At 37.3% G+C, this 19,030-nt stretch overlaps 1 protein-coding gene across 5 annotated transcripts in view; it reads right to left on the bottom strand.

The window, feature by feature from the left end:
- The window catches only part of LOC107048506 (protein furry), a 65,982-nt gene extending 46,983 nt beyond the window's left edge, over positions 1-18,999 (bottom strand). For 2 of the 5 annotated variants that reach the window (XM_015271686.2, XM_015271690.2), the window contains exons 1-10: positions 17,881-18,100; positions 17,415-17,479; positions 17,280-17,318; positions 16,911-17,072; positions 12,578-15,227; positions 7,821-7,997; positions 6,592-6,762; positions 6,378-6,527; positions 6,120-6,289; positions 5,749-6,020 (exon numbers count right to left, since the gene is read on the bottom strand). In XM_015271686.2, coding sequence (XP_015127172.1) covers positions 5,749-6,020; positions 6,120-6,289; positions 6,378-6,527; positions 6,592-6,762; positions 7,821-7,997; positions 12,578-15,227; positions 16,911-17,072; positions 17,280-17,318; positions 17,415-17,457 — 3,834 coding nt within the window. In that variant the 5' untranslated portion in view covers positions 17,458-17,479; positions 17,881-18,100. Of the gene's footprint in view, positions 1-5,748; positions 6,021-6,119; positions 6,290-6,377; positions 6,528-6,591; positions 6,763-7,820; positions 7,998-12,577; positions 15,228-16,910; positions 17,073-17,279; positions 17,319-17,414; positions 17,480-17,880; positions 18,101-18,828; positions 18,879-18,940 lie in introns of those variants that run through there. The other 3 variants (XM_015271687.1, XM_015271688.1, XM_015271689.2) reach the window with 3 other exon arrangements.
- Between the last annotated feature and the right edge of the window lie 31 nt (positions 19,000-19,030).

A 19,030-nucleotide genomic window follows, 5' to 3' on the forward strand; every position in this document is an offset into this window, starting at 1 on the left:
GGTTTAAAGTAGCTCTACCCTTCGGCCGGACTACGCTGCACTTTTGGATATTGTCAGTTTTCGGATTTCTCAACTAAATTGCATGGAAAAAATGTGAAAAAATTCATACCCAGTCAGTTTTACCTAAATTAAATTTCACAAAATATTAATATTGTTCAAACATTTCCTTCTTATAAATAAATAATAGAACTTGTTTGCAAAACAGTGCGTCATTTTTTATAAGGTGTCAAAAAATTCATGATCTTTTCACATCTAATGAAAAAAAAATTCAGATTTTAATCTTTGATTACAATGGAAATGTTGATTTTCACTTCTTCGAAAAACCAAAACGATAAGTAAATTGAGAAAAAAATTAGCATTGCGAATCTAATCAAGTTTTTTGGAAGTTTTTTGTAGTTTTCAATCATCTTTGAATTTACCGTAAGGGTAGAGCTACTTTAAACAAAAATTGTGCTATCTGATTTAGATTCCGAGATATTCATTGAAAACTGGCCAATAGTCAAAATTGACTTGAACCGTTTTACCACTTCGCTACTGAATTAAATGGTCTTGTAATCATATTGGTATCATAGGCACTTGAAAAACAGTGCCAAAATTCAGGAACCGCTCAAAAAATTAACAAACCCGAAAACACCTTGAAAGTGGATTAAAGTTGAGCGATAAGCCATCGAGGAGGTGCAAACAGCTCTAGCTGACGCTCCTCACTTATTTGTCCTAGTACCCGATCACTCATTTATTTCATACTCGGATGCAAATGATTTTGGATCAGGTGCGATATTAATCCATTACAATCCCGAAACCAAAACGGAAAATTTTAATCAAGTTTTGAGTAGAACATTACGAGACGACGAATTCCATTATACTACCACCAAGAAGAAGTACCTGACAGCAATCTGGGCGGTAGAGAAGTTGAGGTGTTAATCTCGAAAGAGATGCCTTCCACTATCGTAACTGATCAAACGCTGAAATGGCTCCATTCTCTTAAAAATCCCATCGGGAGAATTGCAAGGTGGGCCATATACCTATATTAGGATAACATTACTATCGAGCACCGACGAGGAAGCCCCTGATGAGCTCTCCCGTTTGGACGATGTCGATGATGACCCACTCGGCTGGGAAAAGTAGTTGAGGAAACATTACGCAATTGATCCATCCTAACACAATTTGCGATCAGGACTGATACGATTCAAAATTCAAACCTGTACGAGACCAACCCGAATGATTCCCTGAATGGGAAATGAAGAATGATCGATCATCGAGATCGACAGCGTATCGACTATTATTATAACCAGATGACCCCCAACAAACCCTCCTACACAACGTTAAAGCTATATGCATAGAAACATACGGAAACGATGGCTGGGGAGGTTTAGCACGCCTCCAATAATAGGTCTTTGCACTACAAAAACCAGGTGTCTGAGAGCTATCTGAATTTAAGATGTCAGATGGTAAAAAACGTCTGAATCTCCAAGTGTCTAAAAATCTCACTAATGTCTGAAAATTTCAACCACCGTTTCTGTCTGAAAATGACGGTAGACATTTTTTGTATCTGAAAAATTTCAGGTATTTATTTTCAGATATTTTCTGTGTCTGGAATTCAGTTATTTATGAGCGATTCAAACATTTCCCTATTAAGATATCTCACCTGATTCAGACGGCAAAGTCCATTCAAACATTAATTTTTAAGAGATTTCTCATGTCTGAAAAGTTGACTCATCCACTGCAAAAACTAGATGTGTGACAACCATCTGAATTTAAGATGGCAGATGGCAAAAAACGTCTGAATCTTTAGAAGTGTCTGAAAATCTAACTGATGTCTGAAAATTTCAAACACCGTTTGTGTCTGAAACTGATGTGTATTATCTTGGTGTCTGAAATTGAAATACCTCCATTGATTCAGACACATTTTAATGTCTCAAAAGTGTCTACAAAATCGTCCCAAAAGTGTTTGAAAAGTGTCTGAAATTCAGACATTAGTGTTCGCAGTGTGCATAAACAACAATAGTTCTCTACTTTCTTTCTTCATTCTCATCAAACCCTTCAAATTGTTTCACTCGCATCCCATATCCTTTCCAATGTACAAGAAATCTCTATTTACCTCTTTTTGTTTTGATCTCTATTGTACACGGTACATTATCATAACATTTAACTAAATATCTCTGTAAATACCAGGCTGAAGGCCTTCGGGTTATGGCCAGTCGCAAGCCCCTTGCGCCAAATCACACTAAAAATAATAAATAAATAAATATAACCAGATTATCAGAAAACTCTCATAGATGATGAGTATCCCTGGAAAAAGAGTGACTAAGTCTGATGACATTATTCATGTACTGCGCGAAAATCTCGATGAACCCCAAGCAGGTCACCTCCATAAAGATAAAACCATCGACCGAATCAGACAGAATTATTATCGACCAGGTATGTCGGCCGATATCAAGTCATACGTTAATAATTGCGAAACCAGCGTCAGGGTTAAATACATTCAGCAGCCAGTAAAAGGTCGTTTTATGACTAAGCCTTTACAACGACCGTGGGCGCAACTCTCGATCGACACAATCATTTCGCAAACTCAGGCACGGAAAGGAAATACAAATGTAATTGTGGTCGAAGACCTCTACACTGAGTACATTGAACTTTTCCTTGTTAGAAATCGTACAGGTGCCACCGTATCAAAAATTTTTGATACATTATTTGTACATTGGGATATCCCGAGGTCATCATCTACGATAATGGTAAAAATTACGTTAATGGCCCAGTAAAAACGTTCTTACTCGTTCGAGGGGTTGAACATGTCACCTCTTCAGGTCATCCCTAAGCTAATCCGGTGGAAAGAACAAACGGAACCGTGAAACGGTAAAATGTAGCGAAGCTACTTATATATTTATTTCAGAATATTTCAATGTATTGTATTCGGGCTTGACTTAGAAACTGAATACCTTACCACAACATCTCGCGACGATTCGTAATAACTCGGACATTCTCGATCGGATGTTTAATACCGTTGTCGCGAGAGCACACTCTCGTTCCAGCTTTCATGGTGTAAACCAAAGTTGCATTTGCTGTGAATAAATCTAATTCGATGTATATTTTAATCCCGAGTGTTATACGTTACAAACTCATCTATCCTTTACCGAATTCCCACAAAAAATTGAGGTAACAAATAAAAAAATAGCAGGCGGCTGTATCTTCGACACAGCTGTAATTGTACGTGGATACATCCATGGTCTTTCCTTCTTTCTCGAATTTCCTAGAAACTCCTTGCATTCCCTCGAATTTTCTAGAAACTCTTTGAATTCTCTCTAATTGTCTAGCAACTCCCTGAATTTCCTCGAAATTTCTAGAAACCCCTTGAATTTTTCCGAAATTTCAAGAAACTTCGCAAATTACCTCGAAATGTCTAGAATTTTCTAGAATTCCGATAGATGGCGCTGCACATAAGGACCGTGTCCCAAAATGAATCCCCATATTGAAACCATAGACGTATCCACGTCAAAATAGCAGGCGGCTGTATCTTCGATACAGCTGTAATTGTACGTGGATACGTCCATGGTCTTTCCTTCTTACTCGAATTTCCTAGAAACTCCTTGCATTCCCACGAATTTTATGAAAACTCCTTGAATTCTCTCGAATTTTCTAGAAACTCCTTGAATTCCCTCGAATTTTCTAGAAACTTCCTGAATTTTCTCGAAATTTCCAGAAACTCCTTGAATTTTTTAGAAATTTCAAAAAACTTCTCGAATTACCTCGAAATGTCTAGAATTTTCTAGAATTCCGATAGACTGCCGCACAGAAGGACCGTTTCCCAAAATGACCCACCATATTGAAACCGTAGACGTATCCACGTCAAAAACAGATGTATGTTCTTGATACCCTATTCATCCACGGGTTATATCAGGACCTCAATTATCGGCCATGCAGAATGCCTAGTTTTCGTACGTGTTATTTATATGGAGATTGACTACACGGAAACTAGTACACCCACGCTATTCAGTCCTGTGTGAGGACAAAAACCTGTCTGATGTTATTATTGTACTTTTAAATTGCCTAGAAAAAGAAGATACAGACATTTTCCGAAAATACTAACACATTGGGAACATTAATCATAAACAGAATTATAATATAAGAGTTTTAGACAATTTTGTAATTGACAAAAAAAATTACGAAAGTTCCAAAAGTTCTTCAGCCAAAAAATTGAAGAATTTTTTAGAATTTTCGTCTAGGAAAGGCGAAAAACTAATTAAAGTGTTCTAAAAATTTTCGAAACTTGCCCATTTCAAAAAATCACAAATTTTGCGGAAGCTTCTCTTAACCAATTTGATATTCTGAAGCATTCCCTCCTTCCTCCAACCCGATTAACCGACTGTACGGGGTGAATGGACCTTGAAAATTCACAAGACGGAACTTATCACTCTTCCTTCACGCATCATTAGTCAGCCAATTGAAGAAAGAAAACGGGTTAAAGGGTTCTACAAAAGTGCCTGCGTGAGAAAAGGGGTCACTTTATCATATGTGATCGAAATATACACATTCTTCCCATGACAACACCTACTCAAACTGTTGTTGGATCATGTCATTAGTCTTCAATAACAACGGAATTTCTCTTCCTATCCGAGTATTTTCCGAGAGATTAGAGATCTGTCACAAGACTGAAATTTTTGTCGTAAACATGAGAAATGTCCGTGAAAGCATTCGAACTGTCTACAGACAAAAATACAATTTATCGTACCACGATCATCTGATGTGAGAGAATCCCATCGAATGGCGAAGGCATATTATTTTTTTAAAAATCCCCAAGAAACTATTCAGTTTTAGCAGCAACACAAATTTCGGGAAGAAAATTCGAGTTTTTGGTTAAAATTATTATTTGTGGCATGCAACATTATAAGTGTTATAAGTGTTTACTGGAAAATATATCCAAAGCCTCACATAATTTATCGTAGAACCAATATATTTACCCGGAAAACATGAATATTTTACCAAAAGAGGTATTCCTTTGGTAATTATCATGTTTTAATCGAAAATATCTTTATTTTCTACACGAATTTGATTCAACGCGATCTCTCGTATCCGTATATAGAAAATATAATTTTTCGGCAAAACTAATTTTTTCTGCGTGTCCTTGACCTATCAGATATTATCTCCGCGATTGTGATTCAATTAAGGCTGTTTATCTAAAACCGCAAGTAGTCAAAGAATTGTTGATTTTTTCGCGACTGATAGACATAGTTATCTTCTTCATGTTGATAAACATGTTATTACACCAACCCAAGTTCCTTATCTAGAAATAAAATAGATGGAATTTGACGTTTTGAACTTCTCCATCTTTTCATTGATACCCCAAAGTTTTCCCACATTACCTTCTATTTTTATAATCTTTACTTTTGGATTCTTCTAGTAGGAAAATATCAATATAAAAATAAATTTAATAAGAGCCCGCGTATAAGGAAAAATAGGTTCATTCAATTTTGTCAAAACTATCGCAACGAAATCTTCCTGAAAAATTCAACAAAGCTTTCTTGATGATCAGCCAAACAAATTACTGCAATTTTTCCGAACATAAAAAACTTTGATTTTCGAAAAATGGATAAACTTTCTGAAATACTCCTCAAGTATTTCTAAAATAAATTCTCTTCTTTTCGCAATAAGTTGATAGACGTGTCCACGTAAAAATTCAGCCAGCATCCTCAGAATCATAGATAAAGCTAGTGTAATAAAAAAATTCTACTCGTTACTTTATTCTCCAAATACCTTTTCATCTCTGCTTGAGAGAAGTAGGTCCAGCCATTGATAGAGAATAGCCCCCTCTTCAGACAATAGCTGCGGATTGAAACACGGTCCACAGCAAAGTAAGCCACTCATCGCCTGTAAGGCGGATAGTTGAAGCTCTGAGCACGTTTTTTCTTCATCAAGTGATGTCGAACTGTTGGTTAAAGGTTTCCCATAGGGGCCGGCCCATGTAGCAAAGAGGGTGAACAAGTTCCTCCGCAGGTCACGTTTTAGCAATGAGTGACATGTATCAACTGCACAAGAGAACATTAAACGTAAAATAGATAAAGCGACGGACAGATCGATGATAAAGCTCTAAATTCCGAGGTTGGATAAATTTACAAAGGGCTTACGTGAGAAACTTTTAATCATCTTTCTGATGAAGTTGCAGAAGTGTAACTTGATGTCACGTACAGCCGGTGCCTCTTTGTCTGTTTCATTTTCTAGGTAAAGCCTGGCACCGTCTATATACTCAACGAATGTGGGGTGCAAGGACTGAGTCTCTCTGTCTAGCACCGCAGGGCTTTTATGAAACAAAAATAAATAGAGATAAAAAGAAAAACGTCATGACAAGATTCTCATAACATCCATCTTCCCCAATGTTTTATTACCAAATTCCAAAAGTTCCATACTCAGCAACAAGTTCTAATACACGAACAAGATGAAGTCTCAAAGCATCCCTTCGCCTTCGGCGTCGCATGTTCTCCTGTTTTCGGTCAACCGCCTCGCGAATATAGGGGACAAGTTCCTCCATCAAATCTCTGAGAAAGAAAGAAGGAAATGAAAGAATTAAGTATTATTTTATAATGAATTAACGAGACCCACTTCAAAGCATCTGGGTTAACTTTTCCAATAGCCTGGACGACAGCATCTCTCACATCGACTGCCTCGCACCTTAACAAGGGCACTGTGAGTTTGTAGAGTGCCGAAGGGCTCGCATTCGTTCCTGGGGACTTGTTATCTCCCCTTTCTGCTGAGAGACTATCCGGGGATGAGCTGTTAAGGGAAAAATGATAAAGTTTACTGAAGAATCCCTCCTCATAAAAGTTATCTCAACTGTTTTACAGCAAAGGGGAAACTACGTGCATTGAAAAGTAATTAAATCTACTTGGGTACGATGAAAGGTGATCTACGCTAATTACAGTCACCTTAGAGTTAGAAACAGTGTAGAGAACGGTTTCGAATTGAACGATAATACGTTTGTCTCTCAGTGCATCAAATCATTAAAATTGTTCTGTAATTATTTAATCAACCCAGTGCAGTGGAACCGTTCTTCCTTAATTTTTGGGTCTTTCATTTTTCTGTGTTTATTTTATTCATTTGCACGTCTCGTCTTTGGCTCACCTGGTCCGCTTATGCCTGGTGTAGATGCCGGATATGGACGGTACGGAGAAACGTCCCGGCAGGGTCTGGGCCCCACCGAGATTCTCCAGGCTCTGACTCAACTCCTTACTCATGCATAATACACCAAACTCCACCGTATGCTGACCACTAGGAGTATGCAATACAGTGTGTACCACCAATGCTCGTTTTAACTCATTATTTACGATTTTTTGAGTCTGATTTTGTATGTTTTATTTAGGTTTTTTGTTTGGTTTGGACAATGACAGATTAGACAGGGAGAGAAGAAGTAATTCTAGAGTATGTTTAGAATTCTAGGGGTAACATCAATTGACATGCGGTGATGCAGTGCAGTTATTGAGAAAAGTGTGGACATGAAAAAGCTCTTGAAATTGTATAAATTGGTGCTAGAATTTTTGCAGTTTCATTTTTTTCCTGTTGATTTCCTCTCTAACTAGAATGCGATTATTGTCACAAGTTCGAAAAATATTGTTTCAAGTGATGACTATTGTGCTGAAATCAAGAGCAAGTGTTACACGGTGGTACAACAGACATAAGCAGACAAGACCCAACACCCATTAATACCAATTAACGCTAGATAGTCAATGTATGAAATATTAATATTTAGCATATCAGTAAATAATTAATATTGTACGTTTCATGTAATTAGAACATTATTGAAGATGTATTCATGTATCAAAGTCCTGACTTACCTGAGGCTGAGGTCTGGGCTGGCGCAGCGAATTATTGGACTGGGGATGGGTGGGACAACGCGATACCCGAAGGTCAAGTAATTCTTCCAGATGTGCATGTACACATCTCGTTCATTCACTGGTTTCCTTACGGCTGTTGAACTCCGTAATAACGAAGCTCTGTTATCATTCACAGGCCTACAAGAATGGACGAACAATTTGAAAGTTAATGGCACAAGTAAATTTGTGGCGAAGTGTTGAGAAGGTATTGGATCAGTATGCTGAGAGAAAAATAAACACGTCAAACAAATCTTGTTTGGGCCAACAAAATCGCTAATTGAAAATTGCCAAAAAAGAATTTGTTTGGTTCGAATTTGAAAGTGTCAAACATGAATAGTTGCTCTGCTTTCAACAGCAACGAAATATTTGGCTCAAGAGGCGGATAATTCACACCAGACGGTGCCTTTTCGGAATGAAAATATCTCATATAGAGGAAAATTTATCAAGAAATATTTTATCCCTAAGTTACAAGATTGCTATCATATCATTATTATTGTTTCATTTAAGAATTCATTTCTTGTCTGTGATTATTAGACAGTCGAAACGAAAAAATACTATCCGTTGTTTCGCATAAAACAAAGATTTTTTTCAAAATGATTTTTAATTCGATCAGTTGCTATTTTGTCTGAAAAATATTTGTGTGAAGAATTCAGTAGCGAAGTGGTAAAACGGTTTAAGTCATTTTTGACTCTTGGTCAGTTTTCAATGAATATCTCGAAATCTAAGAGAAATAGCAAAATTTTTGTTATAACCTTTTTTATAGGGCCGATTGAGCCCTACAACAAATGTAATGACGAAAATTTCGCTATCTCCCTTAGATTCGGAAATATTTCTCAAAAACTCAACTGGGAGATTAGTCGACTTGAACCGTTTTACCACTTCGCTACTGAATTAAAAAATTGAAGATATTATTTTAGATTTATTTATTTGCGAAATTCCGGAAAGGTACACACAAGTGTCTCCTGATCGTTGGAATTTCCTGTTTATCTCCCTGGGGAGATACAAAGGGCGTAGGCGTATGAGAAAAGTCCCTGACCTTTGATTAATCACGTATAGCTGTGTATAACTCACAGGATCGACAAGAAAAAATATTAACTAACGATAAACACTTGAAGAGTATCGGGCGGTTTTTATCATTCGAAACTTCATTTTTATTTTCCGAAATTTCCATTTCAAATATCGCAGTCGAGATTGTTGATAATCATACCGGTCCGCGAAAAGTAAAAATATTTAACAGACGGAAAACATCTGATGGTTTCCAGCTATTATTCAATTCATAGAAAAATTAAATAAAATGTATTTTTCTTAGGACGTCTCAGGCTCTTGAAAAATTTCGCCAAATCCATTCTTTTCATTAAATTAATCCGTAAGTTGAGGGATTTGCCCATACATTTTAGGTCGAGATGATTTTTTCATGGGATTATATGTTTTTTAACCCACAGAATCCGAATATCGAGGTCTCTAAGCCGAATTCTAATGAGTTTTTTTCATTAACAATTTATCAATAAACAATTAGAAATGCAATTTTTTCAAACGGAAAACATTTTATGTATAATATACGTGATTTTAGAGGGGCAGGGGGGGGGTCCTCAGGAATTTGTCCCAATTTGCAATGCTTTCATGAATAACAACTCTATTTTCGATATTGCTGAATACCTTTTGTAAAATTATTTTCTTTTGAGTTTCTTGGTGTTGCGTAAGTTGTTCACATGGCACATGCGTGATGCATAAAGAAATCGACTCTAGTTATACCGGATTGACTCCTTGTCTGAATAGTTTCTTCAAACAGAAAATGAAAAATGGTCGTGTTTGCAATGTTTTTTTGGTGAAGAAAAAAAACTCCGTATATTGAAGGCACTTGAAGAAAGGTAAGTCGTCATGATTTTTCCGCTCAGCTCAACCGTTTGTTAAATAAAAAAATTAATAGATCCATTCGTTAAATTGCGAGCTTGCGAGATCATTTATTCATGAATTTTTATCGATGAAACCGTTGCGATTAACGAAAAATGTCTCAGAACTTCCCCCCCCCCTAAAAATCACATATATTTTACAGAAAAATATTTCTTCAGCCGGAAAAGTAGCATTTTCACTTGTTTATTAATACACTAGCTTCGCGCCCGTCGCTAAATTAATTTATTCTATAAATACATGTTTAAGTGGCCTTGCGATCGCAATAAATCCAAAAAAAAATTCAAATTCTAATGAGTCAAGGGCACTTAAACATGTATTTATTGATTAGCACGGTCGAATAATTATCTTCACTTCATTAATTTATACTATGTTATTTTATTTTATTTTCTTTCCGTTTCCATCTTCACAATTAGATTAATGTAATTTTATTCATCCTCATTGTTATTATATATATGTTTGTCCCTTAATTCGTAAGTTACAATATTCAATGAAGAGGAATTCCCCATAAATCACGTGAAAATACAGCACGACAAACAATTTTCGATAATCATACCTAAAATTTTTCATTTCTTTCTTTTTCTTTAAATTAATTAGTACCAATGATCTGAAAATGTGAACGAATATGAACATTGTACATCCTTTTGATCTCATTTCAGTGGAACCGCAGGAGGAAATTGCAAAGAGAGATCGATCATCAATCAGTATCAATAAAATGAAAAAATCTATTTCTTTGTCTTTTCGAAAATTTTCAAATCGTTTTCTTCTTCTTAAAAAATGAAGGAAGATTAACATTTCTAGTTTCCATGATTCCGTTCACAGAAACAGGAAATATGGAGAATGTAGGGAAAGAAAATCAGAAATAAATTTTAAAAATCGATTTTTCAATCGTGAAAATTTTAAAACGTTTTTTTTTAATAATGAAGAAAAATCACTGTATTTTCTTTCTATTATCTAATTCTGATGGAAGAAAGTGAAGAGAGGAAGAGAAACGAGAACAATACGAAAACAGAATTTTTAATTTTTCAATGTCTAGGGAAAAGTTCAAAATTGATATATTTTTTCGAATAATGAACCAATATCCATAAATTCAATTCCTAGCCTCACATTTTCATAGAATACATTGAAAAAATAGCAAAGAATTCAAATCGGCGATGAAAAATTTTATCGGATTATTATTATGTATGTAATTGGTAATAACAAAAAGCCTCACAGAAATTAGACCCACAGACTATTATATTTATATTCACTGGGTCGAAAAGCATAGAATCCAATGGAAAAACCATCTAGATCTAAAATGTGTGCATCCCCCCCCCCCCCNAGCATTTTCACTTGTTTATTAATACACTAGCTTCGCGCCCGTCGCTAAATTAATTTATTCTATAAATACATGTTTAAGTGGCCTTGCGATCGCAATAAATCCAAAAAAAAATTCAAATTCTAATGAGTCAAGGGCACTTAAACATGTATTTATTGATTAGCACGGTCGAATAATTATCTTCACTTCATTAATTTATACTATGTTATTTTATTTTATTTTCTTTCCGTTTCCATCTTCACAATTAGATTAATGTAATTTTATTCATCCTCATTGTTATTATATATATGTTTGTCCCTTAATTCGTAAGTTACAATATTCAATGAAGAGGAATTCCCCATAAATCACGTGAAAATACAGCACGACAAACAATTTTCGATAATCATACCTAAAATTTTTCATTTCTTTCTTTTTCTTTAAATTAATTAGTACCAATGATCTGAAAATGTGAACGAATATGAACATTGTACATCCTTTTGATCTCATTTCAGTGGAACCGCAGGAGGAAATTGCAAAGAGAGATCGATCATCAATCAGTATCAATAAAATGAAAAAATCTATTTCTTTGTCTTTTCGAAAATTTTCAAATCGTTTTCTTCTTCTTAAAAAATGAAGGAAGATTAACATTTCTAGTTTCCATGATTCCGTTCACAGAAACAGGAAATATGGAGAATGTAGGGAAAGAAAATCAGAAATAAATTTTAAAAATCGATTTTTCAATCGTGAAAATTTTAAAACGTTTTTTTTTAATAATGAAGAAAAATCACTGTATTTTCTTTCTATTATCTAATTCTGATGGAAGAAAGTGAAGAGAGGAAGAGAAACGAGAACAATACGAAAACAGAATTTTTAATTTTTCAATGTCTAGGGAAAAGTTCAAAATTGATATATTTTTTCGAATAATGAACCAATATCCATAAATTCAATTCCTAGCCTCACATTTTCATAGAATACATTGAAAAAATAGCAAAGAATTCAAATCGGCGATGAAAAATTTTATCGGATTATTATTATGTATGTAATTGGTAATAACAAAAAGCCTCACAGAAATTAGACCCACAGACTATTATATTTATATTCACTGGGTCGAAAAGCATAGAATCCAATGGAAAAACCATCTAGATCTAAAATGTGTGCATCCCCCCCCCCCATCAGACTAAATATCTGAAAACAATCTACTGACCTTTTTCACTACTATTTTCTTGTCTTGAAGTAACCCAAGGCTAATTTACCCTATCTAATGTTTCCAATTTCACGTATATAGGTGGACATTAACTGTATTTTAAACAGAGAAATACTGTGAGCTACTTATTCTCCCCCACAGCTTCCCCGATGAAATCGATAGCTAACGAAAATGGCTGGGAATATTAAGGAAATAAATGCAGAAGTTAACGAGCATAATGTGCTAATCTGTTCCGAATTACAATGTTTTCTCCCCTACCAAAACAATTTCACCAATGATTACCCGTTAATTAAATAAAATTGAACTTACGTCGGATCAACAACAGTAAACAGCGAGTTAATCCTGGTGAAGACGATGGGCCACGAGTGGGCAGTTGCATTTGGACACAACGTCAAGACCCTGTCCCTCTCCAAAAATGCGAAGAGACAAGTGCTCCAAGGATCAGCGCCATTCAGATTCAACAACGAAGAACTCTTGGTGCTGTTTTCATCATGGAAGCCAGCAGTCCAGACACAGCTGCTCCTCTCAGCAATCCACTGGAGATCCACATTTGAGGTGGAAGCAGCAGCTGCCTTTTCAGCAGGTGGCAGCATGTGATAGCACTTTTCCAGAACAGTGGGACAGCAGGCATCAATGACATCAATAACAGACTGATCAGTCTCCAGTCCCCCCAGTGCCTTCAGCAGCACCTTAACTTCCCTCAGAATATGCACAGCAAGTCGTCGAGGGTATAGCCGACAATTGCAGAGCATCACAAGTGCAAATCCCTCAACGAAATGGAAAACACTGGAGGCCTGCTCGACCTTCTGCGTTGGATCTGTCTTCTTCACTGCAGCCTCAACTCTCGGATAAATCCTGTTACTCTCACTCTGTTCCTTAGCCCTGGGACTCGGACTGGTCAGTGCATTCTTCCAAGACGTCAACAACTGCAGCAGCATCCTCAGCCCATTGTCAACGAGCTGAGGGAAAGTGTCCTGCACGTCTCTAGCCAAGAACTGAGTGAAACCTAAAACAACATCTTGTCTCCAATCCGGGAAATCCAGGACCAGTGTCTGCAAACTTTGATAGGCCAATCCTCGTAACTCCTCGTCCATGTGAACCGTCAATCGCCCAAGAAGATCAACAAGTTCAGCTCCAGTCATCCCATCGGGAATCAGTCTAGGCACAGCAGCCACGCAAGTCCTGAATAAATCAATTCTAGGTTTTCTCTCTCCTGTTATCATCTCGTCAGGCTCTTTGTTCATATTCTGGGTGCTGGTCATCATCAGGGGGCGACCGTAATGGACGTCCAGAGCTCTGAGAATATCCACAAAGACCCTTCGAACGTGGGGGAAGTACGAGGACATGCCAATGCTCCTCGCAGTGTCTTCTGTTAGCATTTTATTGAGAAAAGTCTTTTTAACTCGCATCGTGTTGCCACTGGGGAGGACCCCCATGGTCCTAGGCATCGGGGGCTCTCCTTCTTTCTGTTGGAGACTATCAGCCACGACTAAGAATGCCCTCAGACCGATGCTCATTCGTTCTGGGGTCAGGATTACCTTCACTGGTCTCCCAACTGATAATAAATCGAATACTATTTCCCTCATAGCGAAATCCAGTCTCTCTTGAGCTATGAATTGAATAATCTTGACAAAAATGTTGAGTGGAGTGTCTCTAGGCATCACTGCTTTGGACCCCTTGGGAAATAGAGAGTTTACGATGCTCTGGAGTCGACTCTGAGTCGCTGAGTTACTCTCGCATTTAATCCTGATCATGTAGACCCATAGCAGTCGATACAATGCTTCCAGAGCGACTCGACTCATCTTTGGATCTCGAGTCTTCAGGTGAGAGAGACACATCGCTAGGAAGTAATGCCAATTTGCCAGGAAAAATGTCTTCTGGCTGACGCAGAGGAGGCATGTAACCAGTGGAAATAGAGCTAATCTGTGTTTTGATTTAGTGCACATGTCTAAAGTATTTGAATAAAGCATTTCAACGAAGTTCTTCAAACAAGGAACATTCACTTCGTTTTTCACTGCAGCTGCAACAGGTACTAATATCTCTACGAACAGTCCAGCGAGTGCATGCTTCACGTCTTTATCTTTGACTTCCAAGAAATACTGGGCACATTCCTGCATAAATTGGAAGGATGCTTCAAACTCCTCGATTGGCACCATCTTCACTCTGAAGAATTTCATACCCATGAGGAGGGAAATTATGCTCTGGGTCGTGTGGGGGCCAGGTTCCTTGGCCCTCAGATCCTTCAAATCCGCCATGAATCGTTTTCTGACAGCCATGAATCTCGATTGAGCCAGTACTCCAATTACCTCAGCAAAGAGATCAGCAATTATGTGGATATTTGCAGCATTAGGCTCATTCTGAATGCCCTCTCTGTACTTGAAGTGCTTGAATGCGATGTTTTCAATGTCTGTGACAAGATCCTCATGGCCAGGATGAAAAGGCAATTGTCGTAAAACTTCAATCAACATCAGGCAGAAGATGAATTCAACAGCTAGGTCACGACGTTCTTGGAGTAAATCGGCTTCACTCCTCTCTGGGATCTCAACGTTTGAAGAGACAATTGTGTACATGATACTCTTGCCTTTCTGATCATCTTTACCGGGGGCTGGCTTCTTCTGGTCACTCCCCTGGTCCACCAACTGCCTCTCGTACCATCTGAAGAGTGAACGAAGGATCGAGGGGAGGCAGTGCTCAGCCACTGTCCCAAAGGCTGACAATAACTGGTCGAACTGGGCATCTTCACCCCTCTGGAGGACTTTCGAGAGTGGTTTCTCAGTCTCAGTCATCACTGCTTCAATCTTCCTCTCTGCCTGACCAGCAAAGTCAGCGAAAAGAGTTCGCATGACAAATTCACCGGGTCTGAGGTCCATGTCTTCTATCTGCTGAGGTTTCACTGTCTCCTTCTGGGCTCCCCAGGGCAAAACCACTGTCACTGCACTCACACGACTGGAACTAGTCTCTGGAATATTCACGGAGAAAAGAGATTTTAAGTTTCTAGGAATATGTCTGAAACAATTTTTAAATTTTTAGATTTCTAGATTTTTAGATTTTCAGATATATTTTTTATACATCTGAAATGTCCAGTGATTTCAGAAGCGAAGTGGTAAAACGGTTTAGGGATCCAAGTAGCTTTTATAGTTTGATGCAGACTACAGTATAGATTTAATCATTATCAATCATCAAATTTGTCAGCTCACCAAAAAAAAATTGATTTGTCAATTAAATTGCGCCTGAAAAATTTGAAAAACATTATGAATATTCTGCGTCATTCAAATTACATTTAGCATAGAATTACTCTTTTTTTAAACATTTGTTATTTATAAATAAATAGGGGAGGGTGGGGTAAAATTGACACTTTTGACTTTTTTCATTATTCATAATTGAGAAACAAATTTATCAATTGAGCTCAGTTTAGGCTCATCACAAAGGGAAAGAATTGTTCTTTGCATTGAAAAAGATGATTCTATTTCATCAACATTTCAACCCGTCATTATCATTAAGGGGTAACGGAAGCCGTTGAAATAAACTTATTTATGTTCAAGCTTTTCTTTTATTCTATACAATATAAATGGCCGAGATTTTCACCACTTATTAAGGGAAGTATAAGGGAGGGTTTGTAACCCTTCATATATAAGAGAAAATTTTGCAATTTTTTTCATAACAATTTTTTTTGCAAAAATAAAAAAATGGAGAGTTACATACCCTCCCTCATGCTTCCCTCAATTTGTGGAGAAAATTCCAGCCATTTTTATTGAATAGAATCAGAGAAAAGCGTGAACAAAATCTGCTCTTTTCGACGGGTTCCGCTACCCCTTAAAAAACAAAGTCAAACGTGTCCATTTTATCCCACCCTCCCCTAATTGAAATTGTTTAAACGTTCGGAAACCTTAATTTTTTAGGCATGAAATTTCAAGCTGGAGTTCTGGCTACAATTATTTCTCGCAATATTCGTGTCATAGGGTTTTTAATTTTTTAGCTTTTCCTCATATTATTACCAATCATTCTATTTTGTAACGCAACCTCATGTTATCCGCATAAAATATAAACTTCTTAGTATTTGTAAGTAAAAGCTCAAAGGCTGAGGCTATTCAAAACTTGCTTGGTGCCTTTAAATGACCACAAAGGAGAATTCAGTAGTGAAGTGATAAAACGGTACAAGTTAATTTTGAGATAGCAAAACGGTACAAGTACAAACGGTACAAGTCAATTTTGAAATAGCAAAACGTTTTTAAAACTTTTTTGTAGAACCGATTAAGACCTGTAACAAATGTAATTACAAAAATTTCGCCATCTCCCTTAGATTCGAAAATAGTCCCCAAAAACTCAACTAGGAGATAAGTCGACTTAATTTAAACCGTTTTATCACTTCGCTACTGAATTGTTCTTTAAATAAAAAAAATTATCGCATTTTCTTCACAATTCAATGAGTCATTAACGAATCCCGGAAACACAGACCACGAAAAAAATAGACCAACGGAAAATTTTAAGTTGGAAGGGTTTTAACATGTTTTGGATGTGTGTGCTATTTTTTCCTGGTCTATTTTTTCCGTCTACCATCTCAAAGAAGAAGAACTTTTTATTCTCTGTTATTTTCCGGATTGAGTAAGGGATTCAGGGCTATTTTTCGAGTTGAATCACTCACCATAGCCAGATACTGAGGTACTGGCAGTGTAAATGCTCGCCACATCGCTCATCTCTCCCTGTATAGACCCATGAATTGTCAAAGGATCCTGAACCGGTACAGACATGTCCACTCCACTGTCATGGGTTGTCTCATTGTGTCCACCCCTCTGTTCACCAGGGCCTACGTGAGAAATAAATGAAACTCCTGTGTTTTTCCCCTGCTAATTACACAATGTCAGAGCCACTAGGGTCAACTGACACGACGAAGCCCTGACTCAGCGTCACTTTAAAGTACCTACACTCGTTTTCTAATTGAATTATCAATGTGTATTTGCATTTGTGTGTGACACACGTGGCTAAATGGCATTGAAAGACCCAATAGACTTACCCGAGTGTGTACCATCGCCTGTTGGCTGATTATCCGTACCTGGAACATACACATAGGCAGTTGAAGATTGATGATAAATATTGTGGCTTCAAGCCTATTTAAAGATTTTATTACTTGCGACGATTGAATATTTACCCTCAACCATCTCACCGATACTCGTTTCACCTTCCGGCAACATTTTTCAGGTCTCTAGTCCATTCCTAATTCAACAGATAACGAAAATAGGATTTTTCACGGAATTTATAATAGACGGTTATCTCAGCTGTTGGCAATGAAACTCAGATAAGTGCCAGTCAACTGTGATAATAGATCAGGTCAATGGACTAATCACAAATCCGTTGGAAAATCTGTTATCCAATTGATATCAATGAGTGAAAATCATTATTTAATTTCGTAATTTTACGGCTGTTGATAAATATTTTGTAACTGCGAGGGAGAAAATGATTTTATTCCGCTCATTATTGATCGCCACTGGGGAATATTCATTCGAGTCTTGGATAAACTTAAGACGATTAAACGTTACTCCTGGGGTGAGAGACCTTTTTACGAACTACGTGTTTGCATAGCCGGAAAAAAAACAGAGAACTTGTAACTCTATAACCTGAAACGTCAAATGACGGTAGTCCAGTGTCTCCTTTGTGCTCATTGGGATGAATCACTTCTATTGTTTAACTGGATCATTGTTTCATGCACTGTGGATGTGATTAGATACAGTCTACGGTTTTCTTGACAGCGTAATTGTGTCAACGTCTTCTTGATTCATTAGAATTAGACAATAAGAAGAAGTAGAAGAAAGGAGAGCAGTAAAACTTCGAACGATAATTTTGTACTCTTTGTTTTGACGGAAAAAAAAATGGTTTGAGCGGCCCAGAAGATGGCGCCCGATCGTCGTGGACCAATAGGCGCTGGGGTTCAGTTCCGGATAGGAATTTGGCGGTGTTTTCGAAGATTCAACACAGCAGAAAATATGAGGTGTTCTTCGAATTAATTTACAGGAATTTAAACAGAAGCAAGGGAATCGGATTCTATTGCAATCATAATTAGAGATGTCAGTGTCGGTTTATTGTTCTTATCGATACTGCAACCGTACACTTCAGGGACGTTCAATCGTCTCCAAGACGACATCGCCCCCAACAATTTATATCCTTTCAGTTTATTTTATTTATTCAGAGAATAATGAGATCAAATCCCTGGAAATGTGTCAAAACCTGTTTATTTGGAGGTCCTTCCCTTGCATTTAAAATTAACAATCCGAATAAATAAAAATTGTTTTCTTGTAATGTGATTTTTTTTACTGCTGAGCACTTCCACACGGACACATTTAGCAATAATCTATTCTGTGCAAGGTCCCACGCGCTTACTCGTGCATAAGTTTCAAAATACTATAAATAAAATTGGTTTTTGTGTTGGCGGGTAGATGTTGGATAGAGCAGCCAAATGATCTATCGGTGTATTAGTGGAGAATGAAGAATTACAGGACTAGTGAGCGCGTGCTCCATTGAACTTTGGGATCTCTGAGAGATTTGCACGAGTGAGACGAGAATTGTACCTGGCTTTTGGCCAGAGTTACGCAACCAACTGTGTCCCGTTGACCTGCTTAAATGCCCCCGCGTCATTTGACCTTGCTTCTCTTTCCCAGGGATGAAATGAAGGGAATTTACCCGATTCGATATTTCACCTAGTCCACTGTACTGCAAGCGCACCTCCGATAATTCTTTTCCCCGACCTTTTGGGTTAAAACTAACTCTCGG

The sequence above is a fragment of the Diachasma alloeum genome, unplaced genomic scaffold, assembly GCF_001412515.2.
Source record: "Diachasma alloeum isolate Michigan unplaced genomic scaffold, Dall2.0 Dall_scaffold_00194, whole genome shotgun sequence".
In the NCBI taxonomy this organism is placed as follows: domain Eukaryota; kingdom Metazoa; phylum Arthropoda; class Insecta; order Hymenoptera; family Braconidae; genus Diachasma; species Diachasma alloeum.